This window comes from Hermetia illucens, chromosome 5 (genome assembly GCF_905115235.1).
Source record: "Hermetia illucens chromosome 5, iHerIll2.2.curated.20191125, whole genome shotgun sequence".
Taxonomy (NCBI): Eukaryota; Metazoa; Arthropoda; class Insecta; order Diptera; family Stratiomyidae; genus Hermetia; species Hermetia illucens.
Genome location: NC_051853.1, coordinates 55,333,972 through 55,354,924, shown reverse-complemented (window position 1 = coordinate 55,354,924; position 20,953 = coordinate 55,333,972). Strand labels below are relative to the sequence as shown.

Sequence of the window (20,953 nt, the reverse complement as noted above, 5' to 3'; positions counted from 1 at the left end):
TCCATCCTCATATAGGGAGCCAAAAATCCTTCGGAGGATTCTTGTCTCGAACGCGGCCAAGAGTTCGCAATTTTTCTTGCTAAGAACCCAAGTCTGTGAGGAATACATGAGGACTGGCAAGATCATAGCCCTGTACAGTAAGAGCTTTGGCTCTATGGTGAGATGTTTCGAGCGAAACAGTTTTTGTAACCTGAAGTAGGCTCTGTTGGAAGCCAATAACCGGACGCGGATTTCATCGTCATAGCTGTTATCATTTGTGATTTTCGACCCTAGATAGGAGAAATTTTCTACGATCTCAAAGTTGTCATCTCCTATCTTTATTGTTTTCGTTTGACCAGTGCAATTCAATGTTGTTCGTTCTTTGGTTTTGAAAATTTAAATTGTTGCGTGTTAATAAATAAAGTTCTTTTAATTCTACTGACAGTTTTCATGGAAAATAAAAGAAATACATATTTTCTTTTACATGTTGTCATCCCTAACGATGTTACTCGAATCCTATCCTTCTCGCAACTCTAATTACATACAGTTTTCATGGGGGTAAATTACTTATACTCTACTGAACACTGGGAAGAGATTCAAAAAAAAAACCTAGCTGCAAGACTTTGGAACACAGTCTCGGAATAGGTGAGGGCAAATAGAGAACGGGCTTCACAAAAGGAACCTCAAAAATGTTTGCGCTACATGTATTGTCGCTTTACAGCAAATAATATCCGGTAATTATAAAGTTTGAACAAGTTACATACATCTATGCATCAAACGATGTTTTTAACCAGTGGGATGAAAATTGTTAAGAAGGGTTGCCGACCAATTTGCAATTCATTTGCCACATACTATGTAACTTGAATGATTCTGAGTGTTCATAATGAAAGGTGTCTTGCGGTAATGGAGACCAAGATGTTGCATTGGGCTAGTGATAGCTTTCCAAATGGTTTTCCCGCCCCAAAATTTTGCTGTTTATCTTAATTTTTCTCGGAAATTTTTTAAAATTTGCCTTTTTCGTCGATAAGCGGTTCTGAAATTTATCCGCGCATTCAGTGGTTTGGCAGTGGCTTTCAGGATTGCTCCGAAACATGATAGGCTGTCGAAAATGCTCGCACTGTTTGATGTATTTGAAGCGATACTCGAGGAGCTGAAGTATTGGTTGCATTTTTTGGCAATAATAAGCGGGTAATATGGAAAAAGGAAATAGCAGAGATATTGACTTTTTCCTTTACTAAGGTTTATAATATACAAACATGGGTTCCATGGGGTTAGAGAGCCTAGGGGCACGTATTTTGCATGCAGGCAATGAAGAGGAGTATTATCTCTTACTTCTAATACAAAAAACACGCATGAGAAAAAATTACACTATTACTGAGGGCTTATCACGTGAACTCGCCAAGTTCCTCCTTTACCAAAACATCGAAGTGTATGCAGAGTGGTGTACTTCTGCATCATTTGTATCAGAATGTACAAGAGTACCATCATATACTTTATCCTTGAGAGTGATATGATTTTACCATCAATAGTACAGTAGAATCCGTTTATTACGACTTCGTTTACAACGGCCACCGGTTTTTAGCGACGAAAATAGAAACTCAAGTTAGGTTTCATATAAACTTACTATGAATCGGTTTAAGCGGTCGACTGCTTTTAGCAACCTAATTTTTTAATAATCTTCCGGATTATCGGAGAATCTTTAGCAGTTCAACAGAGTGATTGGTTAGAAAAAAATTGGGCTAATTTAGTAATAATAAATAATTTAGTAATAATAAAAATATAAACTAACCCCAGACAAGACGTTGCAATTTAAAGGCGAAACATGCACGAGAGGAAAGTTATCAAAAGAAAGGGTAAATTTCTTACCAGATTATGAGAGTAAATCGCCAGGCCTGGATGACCGCTGATATTTTCACCAAATGGATTGCGAATTAACGAAAAAGAAAATCCTGCTTTTGGTAGATAACTTTCCTGCAACCTGCCTTCAATGGCTCATCAATCACCCAGTTTGCCGCTCCAAAAATCGTTGCATATTGTGCCAAAGGAAAAGCCCACTTCTCGTTTTGATTCGAGAAGTAGACTCCGGTTCCGGCACCCTGTTCTGTTTTTGAGCTATTAGTGTAGAAGACTTCGTATATACCGTCGTATATTCCTCTCATGTATCGGGACCCAAGGATCAGAAGGCATTGTAAGAACTGGATTCGGTACTCCCAATAACTCTTCTAATGCTCTGTGCCCCTCACGTCCGCTGTTTCCCCATAGATCTAATAGAATTAGTCTATGAATTGATCTGCTTGCAGTGCAGTGCTTTGAATAAATAAATCCAGGGGCTGCAAATTCAGTAATGCATTTAAAGCTGCACCGGATGTCATGCTCATGGCACCGGTAATATCCAGACATGCAGTTCTTTGCAGTGTGGCTAATTTACGGTGAAAACTTTTTGTCTCACCTTAACCCACCACACTACAGATGCATAAGCGAAAATCGGGCAAATGATAGCAACATATATCCACATTACCACATGAGGCCTGAGTTCCCATGTCGAGGTAAAGATCCGTCTGCATAGCCCATAAGCTGTGAGAGCTCGTTTCAACTTTACCTCTACATGTTTATTCCAAAGAAGCTTTTTATCTAGAGTAACTCCCAGATATCTCACTTCTTTGGAGAGCTGAAGGGTTGTACCCCTCATCTCTGGGAGGCAAAGTCCATCTAATTTTCTCCTTTTTGTAAATAATACCATTGTCGTTTTATTTGTATTAACTGAAAGTCCATGCTAGAGGCACCAACTGTCTATCAGATCAACGACACGTTGTATATTTCTACATACCGTTTCAAGATCCCGATCAACAGCAAGCACAGCCCCGTCTTTAGTATAAGCTTGAGCGTGTATCGGCAAATTTTGCAGTTTGCATAGTAGTGAGTCGGTAAGCATACACCAAAGAAGTGTGCAATAGCACACCTTCTCGGGAGCAGCCTTTCGTTGCTTCTGATGCTAGGTAAAGATCGACACCCACTTCAGCACACAGCAATCTCTGCGTGAGCATAGCATAGATCTACTAATATTAAAGTATTGTCAACATCATGCGTTCTGCCGGCATCACAAAGTTTTTGGGAACCTAACTACTGTCAATAAATAACATAATCTCAGTTTTCTGAAATTTCTATCTGTAACTTTATAAAAATCCGGTTTTCATCAATTAGAACTTTCTTTTTGAAATTTGAAATGAATTTTGAAAATAATATGAACAAAATGAAAAATCCTATACCCTTTTCCTGCCCCTGGGGAGTGGTCTTTTACTCGCTCTTCCTCCTTATAGGACCCGGATTAAAAGTATTGCTGAGAGTGTCGTTAAAAATGAGAGCAACTTAAGTAAACGAACAACAAGGCGACATTATAAAAAAAGTTTTCATCTTTAAGAAATTGACACTAAGGTGCACTGGAGGAAGGAATAGAAATATAACCGATAACTTTAAAGAAACGAGTATATGCAGTCTATATATGTTGGCTGCAAAAATGTGAAAACTAGGTTGGAGTTCACAAGAGTTTATCAGCATAAAACGATAACAGGAGTAATGAACATTCCATACGGATTAACATATATATTTCCTTGCCATTATTTTTCACTCAAAAGTAAAATTCTAAATAACTCGTTTTCCCTTCATCTAGATCGCGAGTGCAGGTTTGAGGCAATAACAGCAAGACGATAATTTGTTCGAAGGAGATCAACAAGAGCACATAGCAGAAATGGCCTCGTGAAGACCATACAATAACCATAAGCCCCAATAATACGACTTTGCATCCCAATCAATGTACCGGAATCAGTGTATCTTGTTAAGGAGTATAATTCGTAATTATTAGTGATCTGCCCAGAACTGAGCGATTTAAATACCTCGGGTCAACGCTATCAGCCAATGGAGAACTACTTTATGAAATTGCTTCACGCATTAATGCAACCTGGATGAAGCGGTGTTCCACAACTGGTGTTCTTTGTGATCGAAGTATCAACGAACGTCTCAAATCTAAAATTTATCGCAATGTCGTCCGTCCTGTCGCTCTCTATGGTTCTGAGTGTTGGCCGATTATAAAAGATAATGAACAGCGTCTTGCGGTAATGGAGACGAAGATGTTGCATTGGACTAGTGGCGTGACACGTTTTGATCACATCCGAAATGAGGATATTCGCGATCGTTATGGGGTTGCACCAATCGTGGAAAAGTTGCGAGAGAGGCGTCTTCGATGATATGGTCACTCAATTCGTGCAAACGAGAATTCACTTGCCAAGATTGGTCTGAACACCGAAGTCGATGGTAAACGATCAAAAGGGAGACCTAAACAACGGTGGCTTGATACGGTGAATGGGGATTTAAAAGTCTCGAGATTGCACCCAGATCAGGCAATCGATAGAGCCAAATGGCGAAACCGATTACGACGAGCCGACCCTGCTTGTGAAGGGGACAAAGGCTGAAGAAAAAGAAGAAGATTAGTCCTATACAGTGCAGCCTGGTTGTCAACCAAGTTGCAATTCATCTGCCACACACCATGCAACGTAATGAGCAACCTCATATGGCTATTGGGCAGGTGAAGTTACTATTTCGGCATACAAAAACATAGTTATTTTCTAACGCATATCGAGGTACTGAAATTGTCATATCGAGATCTTAGTACCTCGATTGTCATTATTTCAATGTTCCTTTCTTTTAAACGAGATATGAAAATTAAATTAAAAACACGAAATTAGTTCATTAGTTTTTATTCTGCTTCTGATTCTTCCATTGGTTGGATTTGACGAACTTCATCTGATGTGATTTGTCTGTTGTGATAGAGTCGTATATGCTCAACAAATCTGGAAATTGAAATTGAATTACAGTTGCGATATTGCCGAAGTAGAAATAACTAAACATAGTTGCAATGCAAATAATTATACATAATGGTACTTTTCTCAATTGAAACTGTGGAAGTCTTTAGGTTACATTTGCAAAATGCTCCATAGTCACGCTTGTGAACCAGAACGCTATTTTTCCAACGGAAACTGGTATACAGAATGACTTACTTATGTTTAACTTTGTATGACTTCCCACAACCTGGTTCGTCGCATTTAAACAAAGCCTCCTGATGATATAACATATGACGATATAGGTACCTAGAATCGGTGTATTCTTTACCGCATACTCTGCATACAGATTCACCTTCTGAGTTTTTATGGGTGAGCAAATGCTTTTTATAAGCTCTTCTGTCTTTCGTGGCCTTCCCACAAATATTGCATCTCATTGACCTTTGACCATGCTCCAGTATTCGGTGCATTCTGAGATCATCGATACTATCTAGATTACGATTACATATTGAGCACAAAAAGGCGTTTGCAGGTTGAATATGAAGACTCTTTGAACTATCTGTGTTGGCTGCGCTACTTTTCGTTTTATGGCTAAGTCTCATGTGGAGCTCCAAAGCTCGTACAGTAAAAAAGTTTTTGCCACATTCGTTGCATTGATGTGGTCGTTCTAAAGTGTAAATTTAAGAAAGAAATCAGGGAAAAGACAATAATATATAAAATGTTCTCTACCTTCAATAGAAATGTCAACGCCTATTATATTCTTTTCATTTATTATATCTGTGTCCGCTATACGTTCAGTATTCGATTCAACCTCAGGAGCTGCATTTTCGTTGGTTTATTACGTAAATTTGTTATTATAGTCATTTTCAAATACACTTACCAGCAATTATTGATATATTTTCTTCATTTTCACTTTGGAAATTTTCAGCTTTTATTGGGGCGGATATCTCAGGGGATCCTTCAAGTTCGTCTTGATTTGAATGCATTTGTACATGGTCCTCCAGAACGTCATCATCGTCAAGACATATCGATTCGAGCTCTCGCTTTTTGTTTTCGGAAGCTAAAATTACATTGGTACGTTCTGTATTGGGTCTTAATAATAAAAGGTGGTAAATTGTTAGTGAATTTTCTACCTGATCTTTTCTTTAGACTTACTGAAATGCAAAATTTTCGAGTAAAATGCATTGTTATGTATAGCCATTTCCCCTTGGTAGGGTATAACATTTCAACAAACAAAAATTTGCCGTCAAAGCTATTTTAGGTCAGCAATTATTCAATTCAATAACGGTCCTTTATTAGCCATTCTCTTTTGCTGTAGTAATTACTGGTAGACTACTAGAGTAGACTAGTATTAGAAATAATAAAAGGGACAAAATCCTTTTTTGTTGCAGAAGTGAAATATTAGTAGAGGGTCGTTTTGTAAGTTATTTTTTTTAGAAAGGAAATGGGCAATATATATTTGGTTTTCCATTTGCCTCTTGGTGGAGTATAGCATGTCAGCCACACTTAGGAGCAATCGTTATCTAAAATGCGCTTTCGGTTAAATACACCACAGTGATTTTTTTCAGATTTTTCGATGGGATAGGTTCTGAGAACGAAAGCTGTTACACTTTTTGGGGGTCATATTTTGAGCCATTACTTCACCCGATATTAAATATGGGACCAGTCTCGAAAAGTACTAATTGAGCCCTTTAATTTAATATTCCACGTGGCTACATTCTGTGAAAAGAAAATTTGCACCCTCCATTCACATGTATGGGGAGCCCCCCTCCCCTTAAGCTTAATACAAAATGACGCCACTTACTGTATGTAAAGGGAACAACAGACCACATGCTCCCACCAATTTTCGTGACAATCAACTTAGCCGTTTCCGAATAAATCGGGTGTGACAGACAGACAGACGGACATCGAATTGATCCTAATAAGGTTTCGTTTCACACAAAATTTAATATAAAATTACCGAGCTTCCGCTGACCAAGAAGCAGCCAAAAAATCGCCGAAGAACTGAAGCATATAATTAAAGGACGAGGATATCTACCACAGCAGGTGTGCAACGCAGACGACACCAGATTATTTTGGAAGAAAATGTCGAGTAGGATTTTTCTTCCCAAAAATAAAAAGAAAGCTCCTTTATCTTTGGTAGGAGCTCATCCTAATGTTAACGTGATGTTTTTGCCTCCGAATACGACACCGTTAATTCAACCTCTTGATCAGGACATAATTGCGAAATTTAAAGGCTATTACAAAAAACAATGCTTAAACGAATTTTGGATTCGATTGAACTCAATCCGGAGGAAAACGGCATTTAGTTGGAAAAAATTGCAGATTGTATCGTTGACATCGACACCTCACTAGCGGAGTTAAAGCTCTATGAATGCTCTGTACTAGAGAAACTTTCCATGCGGCTTAGCATTCATACTGGTGAATGCAAGACCTACCTAAATCTCTACCGAACTAAGGAGTGCGGCACCCGTGTTGAAACGCAACACCACGCCGAGGCCCGAATTCTCGCTTGAGCATAATCACAACCTCCATGAAGCTCCCACTAGGGGCCAACCGCAAACAAACGAGCTGTACGCACATACAACGGGAGTTCACTCGAAGTATGAGGGTCCAGGGGATATCCCGGTTCCCATGGTACCAGTATACCCCTGGTAAGGTTTCGTGACCAAAGTGCCACTTCAGATGAGTTCCCGTGCAGACTCGGGTCTTATCGCCCTGATTAGTCCATTGGAGCATTCGCCTACTGCATCACGGCCGGCAAGCCAAAGTGAGTACAGCGTCTCCCGGTGTCACCACTATGGAAGTTCTCCTCGGCCACTTGGTTTTGGTTTGGCCGACAGGAACCCCGCCCCATCTTCCTCACCGCCACCTCTGAGCACCGGGCCACTTCTACAAAACAACCAAAGGAACCGCCATGGGTAACCTACTATCACCTCTGATTAGAGAGATATTTATGGCTAACCTAGAGAAGAAAATGGCAGCCAACAACATAAGACCTAGGATATGGACGATATACTTGCTATAATTAAAGATAACGAAAAGGAAATAGTTCTACAGAAAATAAACCAGCTACATCCCAACATCAAATTCACCATGATGATAGACGAAGGAGGAGAAATCCCATTCCTCCACTCAAGGTAATTTATTATAACAATAAAATAGAATTTGATATCTTTAGGTAAGATAGCTCGACACAAAGGACAATCATAAGTACATCGAACCACTCATACTAACACAAGGCAGCCGCATTTCATTCAATGATACATCGCCTCCTAACAGTACCTTTAACCGAGGAAAGACTCAACAAAGAAAGAATGTTCATCAGAGATACTGCAAAAAAACGGATTTAACCTCCGGATGATAGATCAAATGATAAAGAAAAAACAAACTAGATTATCAAGAAGCAACTACACTGTTCGAACTAGAAAAAAAAAACAAGCAAAGCATATAGGATAGGTATTTTGCGCATCACTAAGGAATTTGTCAAGGAGATACGGAAGAATTTGTCTAAAAATGACGTCGAGGTAGTCGGCTCAAGCAGAGAATAGCCACTCAAGTGCTGGTTAACTACAGAGAAGGATCAAAAACAACACATTGAAAAGAGCGGGATATAACGAATGACGCATAATTACTGCCCTAAAGTATACATTGGCCAGACGAAAAGACTGGTTCATGTCCGGGTCAGAGAGCACCAAAAGGAGGCAGAATTAGCCAAACGCCAAAATAGGCAACACTTAAAATCATCCGTGGCGAAACACATAATAGAAGAAAAGCATGTAATGGAGAGATGGAAATATTTAAGAGGTCAAGCAGGCAAAGCTTGATCCCTACGAAAGCTTCATAATTCACTGACTCAAAGGAACAATTTTTTTTAATATGATAATAAAAAAACTTAATCAGTCTGGTTGGATTGATGACAGACTGAGTGTAATGCAGTTGCCAATCATTTTTTTGTTAGTCGAACCACAGCCACGATCCGTGCAGAAACATATCCAAAACGAAGAAAACACTTCAATTGGATGTTTGCCTTCATAAAAATAGACAGGCCACACAGAGCATGATACTTCAAATACCACAGAGAAGTCTAGCAATCACTGCCCACGATTCGTCTACCAATAATTTATATCCTAATTAACAATTGATTGAGTTCCTTGTTTTCATCTTAGACAGCAAATAGATAAAATACCAAGGAGGAAGTAAATCAATCAAAAGGGAACATCTTGCTAATAACTCAACTACAAGCTGGTTATCCGGAATGTCGGTGTCGAACGACAATATCCTATATATTCCGGAGTAGCTTACAGAAAGAAGAACACTGAAGATTGTTGGTATTCAGAAAAAGGAAGCCTGGGAGAACCAACAGGTCTGTAAACTCGAAAAGTACAGAGAGCAATCGCATCAGGCGCGCAAGTTTTACCAACAAATCACCAGGATGAAGCCTTACACCCTTCATGTTCATCCTGCCGATACAAAGAGGGAAATCTGATTTCCAACAGAATGGGTATATTGGAGCGATGGGTTGAGTACTTTGATGAACTACTGAACAACCAGAACATAGGCGAGTTGGAGGTCCCGCCAACTGAAGACGATGGACAAATACTGCCAACAACAAGTATAGAAGAAACAGTCCGTGCAATTCATCGGCTTAAAAATTATAAGTTGCCAGGAGCCGATGGAATTACCTCCGAATTGGTTAAATATGGAGGCGAACAATTACACCTCGTGGTTCATCAACTTGTGCTCAAAGTGTGGGACAGCGAATGAATGCCTGACGATTGGCAACGAGGCATTATCTGTCTCATACATAAAAAGGGAGATATCACACAGTACAGCAATTATAGAGGTATCACGTTTTTCAGTACCATCTATAAGATATTCTTAGCTATCTTGCTAGCCCAGATAGCCCCCGTTACGATACGTTCAAAACATCATTGGCCAATACCAAAGAGGCTTTCACTCCAGGCAAATCAGCAACATATCAGATTTTCTCTGTTGGAATATGGACATCAGTTGCACCATTTTTTCATCGACTTAAAAGCCGCCTATGATAGCATAGCCAGGGTAAAACTGTACACGGCCGTGAGAGAATTCGATATTCCGACGAAATTGATAAGACTGACTACGCTGACCCTGACCAATGTGCGAGGCCAGATAAAAGCAGCAGGATCACTCTAAAGACTATTCGACATCAACAACGGTCTACGGCAAGGGAATGCCCAATCATGCGTCCTCTTTAACCTGACTCTCGAGAAAGTAATCCGTGATGCTGAGGTAAATGCGAGGAGTACGATCCTCTTTAAGTCCACCCAACTACTGGCCTATGCTGACGATATCGACTTCATGTGAAGAACGACCCGAGAGGTACAAACTCTAGAGAGAGTAGGCGGCGGAAGATCTTGAGCTGCACATCAACGAAGACAAGACAAAATTATATGGTGGCAACGGCAGCACCGAAAGCCAACCAACCAACATCAAACCGCACTGGTCATACAGGAAAAATAAAGATAGGAGACTACAACTTTGAGACAAAAAAATCACAACCGATAACAGGTACGACGATGAAATCCGCGCACGGTTGTGGGCATTCAACAGAGCCTATTTCAGCTTACAAAAACTGTTCCGCTCGAAACGTCTCACCATAGGGTCAAAGCTCTTACTGCACAAGACTATTATCTTGCCAGTCTTCATGTATTCTCACAGACTTGGGTTCTTAGCAAGAAAAATTGCGAACTCTTGGCCGCGCTTGAGAGAAGAATCCTCCGAAGAATTTTTGGCTCCCTACATGAGGATGGACATAACGACGAAATCTATGAGCGATACCACGACCGTCTGGTTGTGGATAAAATCCAGCTCAACAGGTTACGGTGGGCGGGTCACTTAATTCGTATGGATGAAGACGATTCAGCCCGGAAAGTGTATAAGGGCAATATCTATGGTAGCAAAAGAAGAGAAGGCAGACCCGGCCTGAGATGGAGCGATGGCGTAGGTCGAGACGTCAGACAGCTTTTAAGGATATCAAATTGGTGGACCTCGGCGCAAAACCGGGATGTCTGAAGTTCCTTATTAAGGCAGGCCTAGACCGGATACCGGTTGTTGCGCCGTTGATGATGATGATATTCATATCGGGCACTGAACATTGTAAACGCAATACATCCTTTTCTCTTACATAATTAAGGAATGCCAGCTGAAGTCTAGTATGACAAAAACTATACAAAATCCTGAAATTTAGAATCACACGCGCCAAGGCACGAGGCATGCAGGGGCTAAACGTATAACTTTTGAAAGTAGTCGGAATATCTTGTTGGAATACGATTTTAGGGAATATTCAAAAGCCAGAGCAAATCGCGAAAGGCTGACGCAAGAGCATTATTTGCCCTACATAAAAATAGTCCAATCCGGTGGTTTTCTCATCAGCCGGAAATGAATTTCTTATTATTTAATCATAAAAATTGGTTAGAAAGTCTAGTGGATGTATCATAAACTATCTCAAGCGTCTATTAAGGTCTAAATACTCCTGGGAAGACGTGGATGATAGGCCGATCTGATTGAATTTTAACTTATTGAAGAATGTTGCCCATGGATTTGCTCAAATCCTCGGCGTTCTGATTTTATTAAACTCGCCTAACAGATCCTTCTCGGTTCAGAGCAAAAAAAGATATTAAAATCAATGAAAAAAAAGACATTTATTAGCAACTTTATCTAGATCAATAAAGGAAGCCTTCCTTTATTGCCAATTATAGTACGGAGACTTACGTTCAATTTTCACCGCCTTTTCAAGTTCCTTCTTCGAGTTCATCAATCTTTTCTGAAGCTGACAGAATGATCGCTCGCATTGTTTCCGGAACTTGTATGCTGTTTCCAACTGTTTGGCGCACGAATAACAAATGTGCTGAGGATATTCATCGGCTTCCTGAAGGTCCAATGATGTGCAGACCAGGAACTTCTCCCCGAGAGTCGGTTCGTCATCACAGTCGTTTGCGAATAAGTTCAGAAGATTTGTCTTCTCCGATGAACACGCTCGACATATTTTTAAAAACTCCATCATAATGAACATGCTATTTTTACACTAGAAGGAAGTATGCTTAGGAAGGACAATAAGCGGGTGCGACACTAACCGCCTCAACCAAAAACGTTTGGGAAACAAAGTTCTGTCAAACTTGACATTTAAAGGTAAAGTGTTCTCAGTAGAAAACCATAGGGATCTCTTTCCCGCCGTCGGATGTTGCTCTCTATCTGCTGGGCAATGCAAGTGTTAACCGGTCTTAATGCTGGCAACTCCATCAATTCAAATGTTTGGCCAATCAGCTGGTTTCTAGTTGCCAAACATTTATCCGTCCGGTTCGTGGGTTGTTCATATTGATGTGGCGGTTATGGACGGTTCGCGGAATATTTGCAGATCTTGCCTAACGGAGGAGAAGGCACTGCTTTCAATGGACTCCACAGTCGATGACACGGTACTAGTGGTCGATTGCTTTAAAATCCACTTGAATATAAATATCTCAGAAAACGACGGGTTGCCTTATCGAATTTGCCTTGACTGCTTGGACCAGATGCTTCAGATCAGGAAGTTTCATCTGCAGTTCTTAGAGTCCGAAAAGTTCCTTTTGCAGCAGTATAAAAACTCAAAAGATGAGGTCCCAATTTACGAGACGACGGGATATTCATTGCCTACAAGTTCGATGGTTTGCACTCTCGACTTTGAGACAAGTTCTATCAAGGAATCCAGAGGTAGCTTCACATTTTAAGTGTTCCTTTTTCATTCAATGCAAAATTCATTCCAGTTGATTATGGGGCACATTTGGCTTCTAGAATTGAATCAGGGAAACCGGATCCGGAGTCCACAGAGCAAACAAAAATAGAAGTTTTGGATAACGATTGTTCATTAAATTTAAGCAGCACATATTCGACAGAGAGTTATGAAGTTTTTCTGGATAATGAAAAGAAGAACGGTAAAACGAACGGGGCAAATGACGGTAAGCAATTAAAAATTAACTGTTCTTATGACCTTAGCCAACTTTTAGAACGCCTTCACAACAGACAACTTCCACGTTTCCAATGTGTAAACTCCGCTAAAGACTTTTTAAAATAAAAAAAAAAAAAAATTAAATAAAAATAGTCATGCTTAGGACCGGAAATGCACCCTTAATAAGAAGAAGAAAGGTCTACCCAATAAAATGGTAACGGCAGCGGTACACACAGTGGTCAAAAAGGGGGGAAAATCTCTAAATTATAATCATTTTTGCTATCAAAATTTGCCTCACCATAGATATTGATTTCCATACCATATCATTTATAGATTTCCGCGCTGGAACATCTTGACTCATATGGATGCCACAATCTATTGAACTGGATTTTATCCACAACCAAACCGTCGCAATATTATTCATAGTTCTGTTCAATGTTATCCACCTTCCCGTAAGGGGCTAAACAGTCTTCACATGATTTACTTTTCGAACCCGAGCCTTGAAACGAAACATGAAGACTGGCAAGATCATTGTAGGTGAGATGTGCAACGTGTTACTTATTTAATTGGTATACATATATGGTTATTTATCCCTTGATGGGGTATAGTGCGTCAACAACACCCGGAATGCGGTTCAGCTTCCCCAGGACTTTCCGAGACGCTCGCACTTCTTTACTGTTCTGCACCGACTGCTCTTGGGCGACTCACTCGGGGAGAGTGGGTTTAACTGCATGATATATGCAGCAATGCAATTGTCGTCCATCCTTAATGTGTGACCTATTCATTGCCATTTCCGCCTTTAAATCACCTGCTGTACGGGTGCCAGCCCTATAAGCCGACCAAGCTCTTCAGTATCAGGCCAGTGTACTCCAAAGACATGACGCAGACAGGTGTTGACTAAGGCTTGGAGCCTTCGAGTGACAGTGTGGGTCACTTTCTGTGTACTATTCCCATGTAGAAATACAGAAAGAATATTAGCAGGAACAGTCTCAACTTGATTGTTGGTTTTGAGCGCTTTTCCAGATTTTAGACTAAGCAGCAACGGCGGTGCTAGCGCTATTAATTCGTTGACCAACATCCAGTCCGGTGCCTTCGACGCTCTGCTCAATAATGTAGATAGGGAGTTTGCGATGGCCCGTCAGACTGAGAACCTTGGTTTTGTTGGGGTTTATCTTCAGTCCAACTGTACCTGCCTCTATTTACAAATTCAGAGCAATCTGGCTAAGGTCAAGGTGAGTGAGTAAACAGATCTCATCAGCGTAGTCGAGGAGTTTGAGGGAAAATGTCATCATCCACGTCCTTCGGAACAGGCACTTTGAAGAACGTCACCGATAACAAAAAGAAATAACATCGGTGACAAAATATAACGTTAATGGACTCCGCTTTGGATCACAAATTTCTGTGAGATTTAAAGTCGGTGCAGCACGTGACATTAGGCAACAAAGCAAGAGGAACCATCGATAGGGCGCGTATTTTCCTCACTATCGGCTTTCCTGAACCGGATATTAAGAAGGTTCAGTAACAAACGGGCTACCGGCTCTACTATGGGCTTGGGACCGTCACATTACAAGTGTCGGCTCCTAAAACCATCGAAGAGGACGTCCAGCCCAGGGTATTTTCATCTGAACGGCAGATGAGGTGCCATATATCTCAGATAAATTTGCAGCAATGTAAAGCGCCGACTGCACTTATCAGTTGTCGGATCAATAGCTGCAAGACATGTATATACCTCATACAAGAAGCATGGGTTGTTGGTGGGGTAATTAAGGGCTTAAACTTTCGCCAAGCTGACTTGTTGTATGCCAATGGAAGTGATGGACCCCGCTCCTGCCTGGTGGTTTCAAAAGACTTCCAAGCTATCTTGGTAAACAACCTATGTGTTGGCGACACCACACCGGTAAAATTGACCATAAAAAGCCATCAGGAAGATAAGACGATTCTATGGTGCTCTGCTTATTTCCCTTATGACATAGACGAATTTTCAAGTGGAACATTCATCAGAGCTAACCAATATGCCAAAAGTAAAGGCATGGGAATAATGCAGGATGTGGTGTTGACGCCCACCATTTTGCGGGGGAAGTTCCAACATCAACGCGAGAGGATTGAGACTACTGGAGTATCTGGTAGGAACCGAATTGCAGATTCTTAATTTGGGTAATGAAGCCACTTTCTTCAACGTGGTCACGGGTCATTGACATCACGGTGGAATCCCCTGACATTGTGGCTCTTGTTGGAGAGTGGAGACTATCAAACGATTTCACGCTCTCGGATCACAGGCGCATTGACTTCGTAATGGGGATGGATCCACTTCCACCCATTCTATTTCGGAATCCACGTAAGGCCGATTGGGCGACGTACAAAACAGAACTAAGCGCCCGAGTTACGATCCCTGGGAGACGCATCAAATCCATTGCTGGAATTGAGAAAATAACCCAGTTGATTACAACTAGCATGAGAGAAGCTTTCGAAGAGAGCTGTCCACTCATGATGCCAAAGAAGAGTAAAACACCATGGTGGAAATCGGATTTAGCGAAACAGAGGAGAACGGCAAGGGTGCTCCTCAATCGAGCTATAAAGTCTGATTCAGCCGCTTGTTGGATTCGGCTCAAAGATGCCTAAAAGGCTCTAAAGAAGAGCATAAGGTCGGCCAAACGATCATCGTGGACACGCTTTTGCGAAGAGACCAACTCTGTTGAGGCAACCAGAAATCTAAAGCAGATCCTTGTGAAAGATCGTAGCCAGCAGTTGGGTTATCTATGTTTAAAGAGCGGGAGGTACGCAGAAGGAGATGAGGACACGACAAACAATTTGCTTAAACTGTCCCAGGAAGCATCCAAAATCTCATCTGGGGGCCGCGAGACACATACAGTCCTCAACCGGAATATTTGACTCTGGCATACAAAGTAGTTTCACTGGAACGAGTGAAATGGGCATTTAACTCGTTCCGTAGATACAAGTCCGCAGGTCCAGATGGCATTATTCCTGCTCTAGTAATGGAGGGGATTGATGCCTTGGGTCTACACATTCGAAATATATACCGCACACACTTACATTCCAACAAGCTGGCGTGAAATGAAGGTAAGGCATTCATGGACATCGAAGGCGCCTTCAATTATGTCTAATTCGCGGCGATTTGTAACGCGGCAAAACAGCATGGAATTGATTCGCTGTTAATCAGTTGGATCCTTCAGATTCACATATTGGTCGGATAGAAGCCTATTGAGGCAGGGTGTCTTAGGGGTTGCCCAAACGGAGGGGTTCTCTCTCTTCTGTTATAGTTCCTAGTAATGGAGAGCTTGCTATGGCTCATGGAGGACACAAAGGTCTCCGCACAAGCATTTGTGGACGATCTAGCCCTAATAATTATCGGCAATAGAACACTGCATGTAATCAGTTGGTGCCTGAAGTCACGGTGGAGGCTAGGAAGATTGGACTAGTTATGTTCACTAGGAACGACTGGCGGGGTAGCTACACGCTACCCAACTTAGCAGATTTGGAGCTGCAGGAGCGCGATAGGTAAGACCTGGCTTTCATCAAAACGGATTCATTGGATGTATACATCCATAATAAAACCTATTTCGATGTTTGCATGCATCGTCTGGCGGCCGAGACTAAACTTTTGCTAACAACAGGAAGCTGCTGTTGCAAACTCAGAGGCTCGATTGCCTAAATATTACTGGAGCAATGAGTAGTAAGCCGACATCACTCGAAGCTATTATAAATCTACCCCCAATGCAGTTGGAAGTGAAATGGAAAGCAGCTAACGACTCATATGGGCTTGATACTATTGGCACGTGGAAGGGCGGCCAATCATAGGGTCGTGCGTCCATCTGTAAATTTCTTGGCAAACATCAGATGGCTCTGATGCCCGCCGATCATATGGTTTCTTTCTTTCGTCTTCGAAAAGACATACTCCGTCGTAATCACCAGAAGAAAAGAATGGTCTATAAATGGCCACGAGTCTTTTAGGGTTGCAGACTTAATAATCATCACCGACGGGTCAGTCAGGGAAAACGGATCGGGCGCAGGAGCGTTCTCGGGAAAATCGATTATGGAACTGGCTCGACCTCTCGGAAAAATGACGACCATATTCCAGGCGGAGATATATGCCATTTTATTGATAGCAGAAGAATGTTTGGGGCAAAAATGGTGGGGTCGCACCATTCGAATCTGTTCCGACAGTCGGGCAGCATTATCAGCACTAAACAGTAACGATATATCCATCCAGTTGGTGTGGAGTTGTCATCAGGTGCTGCTGAAATTTGGCCGACTGAACGAAACATTCCTGATGTGGGTGCCAGGGCATTCAAACATCGCTGATAACGAGGAAGTTGGCAGACTGACTCGCCAAGATTCTAAATCCACAATGGTGGAGCCAGAACTAGCTTTTGGCATCCGGCCATCTACTCTCAAGTTTACTCAATCGCAGCCGAATGGGGAAGCTTGAACTTCTGCCGGCATCTTTGTGAATGAACCCGAGGCCGCTAGAACCGCATTTTTGTTGTCTCTTAAGAAGTGGGACATAAAAACCCTAGTAGGGCTTTTAACTTGGCACCGCCCTCAAACTACCAAATGGAAAAAATCGAAGTGGTGGTCTCGGCCATATTCAGAAAATGCGAGGAGGAGGAAGACGTGGCCCTGTATTTCGTATGCAGCCGCCCGGCCTTCTCAGACGTCAGACGAAGATACCTTAGTAAGGTTTTCTTGAACGAAAAGTTTCCACGTCCTCTGTTTCTAGAGAATGTTCTCAGATTCGCGAAAAAGAACGCCGTCGGCGAGAACCCGATGAATAGGCGGTTTCTGGGGATAGTACAATGGGCCTAGCAAACGTCTGAGCGTTTGAAGCTGCGGCTTCCCCCGCTGAACTAAACTAAACTAAGGAACCAAATTATAGGGTGTTATAGAGCCGGTATAATCTCGGGATTGGGGTATGAAAGTAGTTGAGAAGCAATACGGGAGATAATATCGGGCAATTATTGGGCTTCAAAGGGGTTTACATATCAAGGAAGAGAGTGGGGAGCGGGGAAAGATAGCCCAGACGGGGAAAGTTTTTTCTTCTGTATGAAGTTTAGGGCATCCAAGCAGTCTCAGTTTTTAGTGAGACTATATCTCAGATTTATTATCATCACACTTAATACTTAAAATTCTCTTAGAATAATGAAAGCATCACCAAAGTACTTCGAAGGCTTAATGCTTAAGGCTAATTGAATGCCACCAACCGTTACATTCGCTTCCGCTAGAACTTACCTATCCATATGCAGCCCAATGGATTTCCGTCTATCAATCGCCATGGCATTCATAGTAAACCCTATTATGTGTGCTTATGACTCACATACATATATACTTTAATATATACCCGAAAATAATTTTTCTTGTAATTTATAGAACGCAGACTGTTGCATCGAAAGAAATATCGAAGGTTAATATATTGTCTTCAATGTCATGAGCAATTTAAAACGAAGAATGAACTGCGTACCCATTTCAATTCAGAACATGGTAAAGATAACGCGCGAGGATTCTGCAACCAATGCTCTACAACGTTTCCCACAAGAGGTAAATTAATGGCACATTTGCATAGTCACCCTGAACCTAAGCCAAGCTACAGGTGCTCTTACTGTGGTAAGTAAATTAGCCTACGTGAACCCCGTTTACTATATCCACAGATTCTTTCAGATAAACATTTCAAACAGAAGCACATTCTCGAATATCATGAACGAACCCACACTGGTGGAAAACCCCACTTATGTTCAATATGCGGACGAGGATTCAGTCAGAGTTCAATCTTATATACGCATATGAGCCTTCACACTGGAAAAACTGTGAATTGTCCGAGATGTGATAAGAAATTTAGTCGTAAATCATTCCTTAAAATCCATTTGAGATCACACGATGATATCCGTCCGTATGCCTGCCATTTATGCGAGAAGAACTACAGAATAAAAAGTCATCTAGATTCACATATACTAACGCATTCGGATGTACGAAATTTTGTTTGTGATATCTGGGACAAGCTTTTAGAGAGAAGTCTGCGCTTCGTCGTCACATTCAGGTTCATACAAGACCCTATAAATGCCCTAAATGTCCACTGGAAGGGGGACGTATGTATTTTTTTGTTAGCAATAGAATTTAATAATAAAAAAGTCACTAATTATTCTTTTTACAGATTTACATAGTTTTCGGATTCATCTGGCAAAAGCGCACAATATACACGACGATCCAAAGTTATTTATGAAACCGACAGTCGAGAAAAATATTTCTGAAGCTTTGAATTAAGTACAAATTTACATTTTGGTTAATATTATAAATTTTCGCAAATATAATTCATATTTATTCTAACAAATCTAGTTAGCTGTTCGTTACCGTTGGGCATTTTTAGGATTTTGTGTAAAAAAAACGGTTATAGCTATCGACACGAAATTTGTTGAAAAAGTTGGAACTGAGAGCCTCCACTTAAGGGGGGCCCCGTATATACAAAATAGGGGTTCAACATCTTTTCATCGAATATAGTCATGCGGGGTATCACATGAAATATCTCGATGAGCAGTATTTGGAGCAGGTAGTTTTGATATTGATTGTAAAGTGGAGAAGTGCGGGGGCTAGAAAAGATTCAACTATTTCAACGACCTTTTTTTAGGAACTACCCAAATCAGAAAAAACTTATAGTCGCCCACGTCTGTGATAGCGATACTCTCCGTCACGATATCTGCTCAACTTTTAATTTTTGGAAATTTACTGTGAACCCCTTTAAGCTTGTCCTAGGTCCGTAAAATCTTGTTTGCACTGATGAAGGGAACAAGTGGTTCCCGAAATATCGGTATTTGCAAAAATAAATTAGCCACACCAACGAATAAGAAACAACAAGTTTTTATTTTTCAACTGCCAGTTGCAAATACAAAAATTAAATTCGCTTGTGAAATGTCAACAAGGACAAATATTGTTTCGTGCCTTGCTGCACAAATAATACTGTAAAAAGCCCGCTGAACACTTTTTTACTGTCCCAAAAGGAAATATCCATAAGAAATGGATCGCCATCACCCTTTCCATTGATCAGTTTTAAATTTTGGGAATCATTTCAATGTGATTTAACATGTTTTAAACTTGAACTCCAATTTCAACTGATAATATACGACTGCGTTCGAATTTTGTGTCACCATTATTTATTTTCCATGTTTCAGTTGAAGAAAAAGAGATTCTGCAAAATATTCATCTGGATCAAGGTTTGAATTCCGCTCAGTGCAAATGCACTTGTGAATCTTCCAGAAACGCAGGTTTTATCGCCGCGTAGGTAAAGATGCGAGTGAAGTTTCTTGGCTACCTGTGTTCGGGCAATATTTCCGCCGAAGCTGTGTAAACATTGTCCTTGTACATTAGCTGCAGTCTCCCCAGTGCATTGTCCCTAGAACTTTTACGCTGGCACGTGTAAATCAATAGACTTCCCGCGTTAGAAAATAACTATACGTTTTTTTACCATTACCATATCCGCTAAGACAATTCGGAAGGCTCATTTGTTAATTATAATGGTTTAAAAATTGAATTCTCACGAGGCGGAAAGAAAACGTAGTGACGTCATCAAGCGAGCAATTTGAACCTTATTTACGTGAAAGCATCCGGTTTAGTGTTTGTTACTTCTTAAATAATCAATCAGTTTTGAACAGGAAAGTGAGAAATCGATGCGTGAATGGACAATCCTCCAAGTTACTTCACGTTTCGGCAGTAATAGTAACAAGCTATATAGCACATTCTTACCTAAACGGCAGTAAAACGTAGGTTTTTAAGGTTTTGTGTAAAACAAAAACCTTATTAAAATGGGTTTACTGTCTGTTTGTCTGTCCGTCACACGCATTTTTCTCGGAGACGGTTGTAGCGATTAACACCGAATGTGCTGGAAAGGTGGGAACTGTGAACGTTCATACAGTGAGCTACACTATTCTACGTCAAATTTAAGTTGGGGTCCTCACACATACAAAAAGCGGGTGTTAATTTTTTTCACCAAATATAGCCATGTGGGGTATCAAATGAAAGGTCTCGATTAGTTTTGACATTTATTAGAAAGGTGGGGAGTGTGAGGGGTTGAAAGTGATCATTTCTTTAACGAGCCCATTCTCAGAAATTTCCCAACCGAAAAATCTGGAAAAAAATCAATAAGTTGCTTACACTGTATTGTGCCTAGGCTCCA

At 41.0% G+C, this 20,953-nt stretch overlaps 2 protein-coding genes across 3 annotated transcripts; one reads left to right on the top strand and one right to left on the bottom strand.

Annotated features, from left to right (window-relative positions):
• Nucleotides 1-4,714: 4,714 nt before the first annotated feature.
• Nucleotides 4,715-11,983, bottom strand: LOC119657234 (PR domain zinc finger protein 15-like). The gene is made up of 5 exons (XM_038064047.1): nucleotides 11,568-11,983; nucleotides 5,692-5,871; nucleotides 5,541-5,630; nucleotides 5,031-5,478; nucleotides 4,715-4,823 (listed from the first exon to the last, which is right to left on the bottom strand). Exons 1-5 carry the CDS (start codon nucleotides 11,866-11,868, stop codon nucleotides 4,730-4,732), a joined length of 1,113 nt encoding a protein of 370 aa, XP_037919975.1. The 5' UTR covers nucleotides 11,869-11,983; the 3' UTR covers nucleotides 4,715-4,729.
• Nucleotides 11,984-12,114: 131 nt separating this feature from the next.
• Nucleotides 12,115-19,124, top strand: LOC119657414 (zinc finger protein 300-like). Of its 2 annotated transcripts, none has more exons than XM_038064312.1 (5): nucleotides 12,115-12,542; nucleotides 12,596-12,787; nucleotides 18,163-18,396; nucleotides 18,451-18,889; nucleotides 18,941-19,036. In XM_038064312.1, exons 1-5 carry the CDS (start codon nucleotides 12,185-12,187, stop codon nucleotides 18,948-18,950), a joined length of 1,233 nt encoding a protein of 410 aa, XP_037920240.1. In that variant the 5' UTR covers nucleotides 12,115-12,184; the 3' UTR covers nucleotides 18,951-19,036. The 2 variants fall into 2 exon arrangements, with proteins under 2 accessions (XP_037920240.1, XP_037920239.1); XM_038064311.1 differs by having other exon boundaries at nucleotides 12,116-12,542; nucleotides 18,451-18,875; nucleotides 18,941-19,124.
• Nucleotides 19,125-20,953: the final 1,829 nt, after the last annotated feature.

Coding starts and splice junctions, on each gene's coding strand:
- LOC119657234 (XM_038064047.1), bottom strand. CDS start 11,868: ATGTTCATTATGATGGAGTTTTTAAAAATATGTCGAGCGTGTTCATCG. Junction 5,872..11,567: donor AAAGGCGGTGAAAATTGAAC/GTAAGTCTCCGT, acceptor ATGTAATTTTAG/CTTCCGAAAACAAAAAGCGA. Junction 5,479..5,540: donor CGTTGACATTTCTATTGAAG/GTAGAGAACATT, acceptor TTTACACTTTAG/AACGACCACATCAATGCAAC.
- LOC119657414 (XM_038064311.1), top strand. CDS start 12,185: ATGGACGGTTCGCGGAATATTTGCAGATCTTGCCTAACGGAGGAGAAG. Junction 12,543..12,595: donor TTCTATCAAGGAATCCAGAG/GTAGCTTCACAT, acceptor AATTCATTCCAG/TTGATTATGGGGCACATTTG. Junction 12,788..18,162: donor AACGAACGGGGCAAATGACG/GTAAGCAATTAA, acceptor TGTAATTTATAG/AACGCAGACTGTTGCATCGA.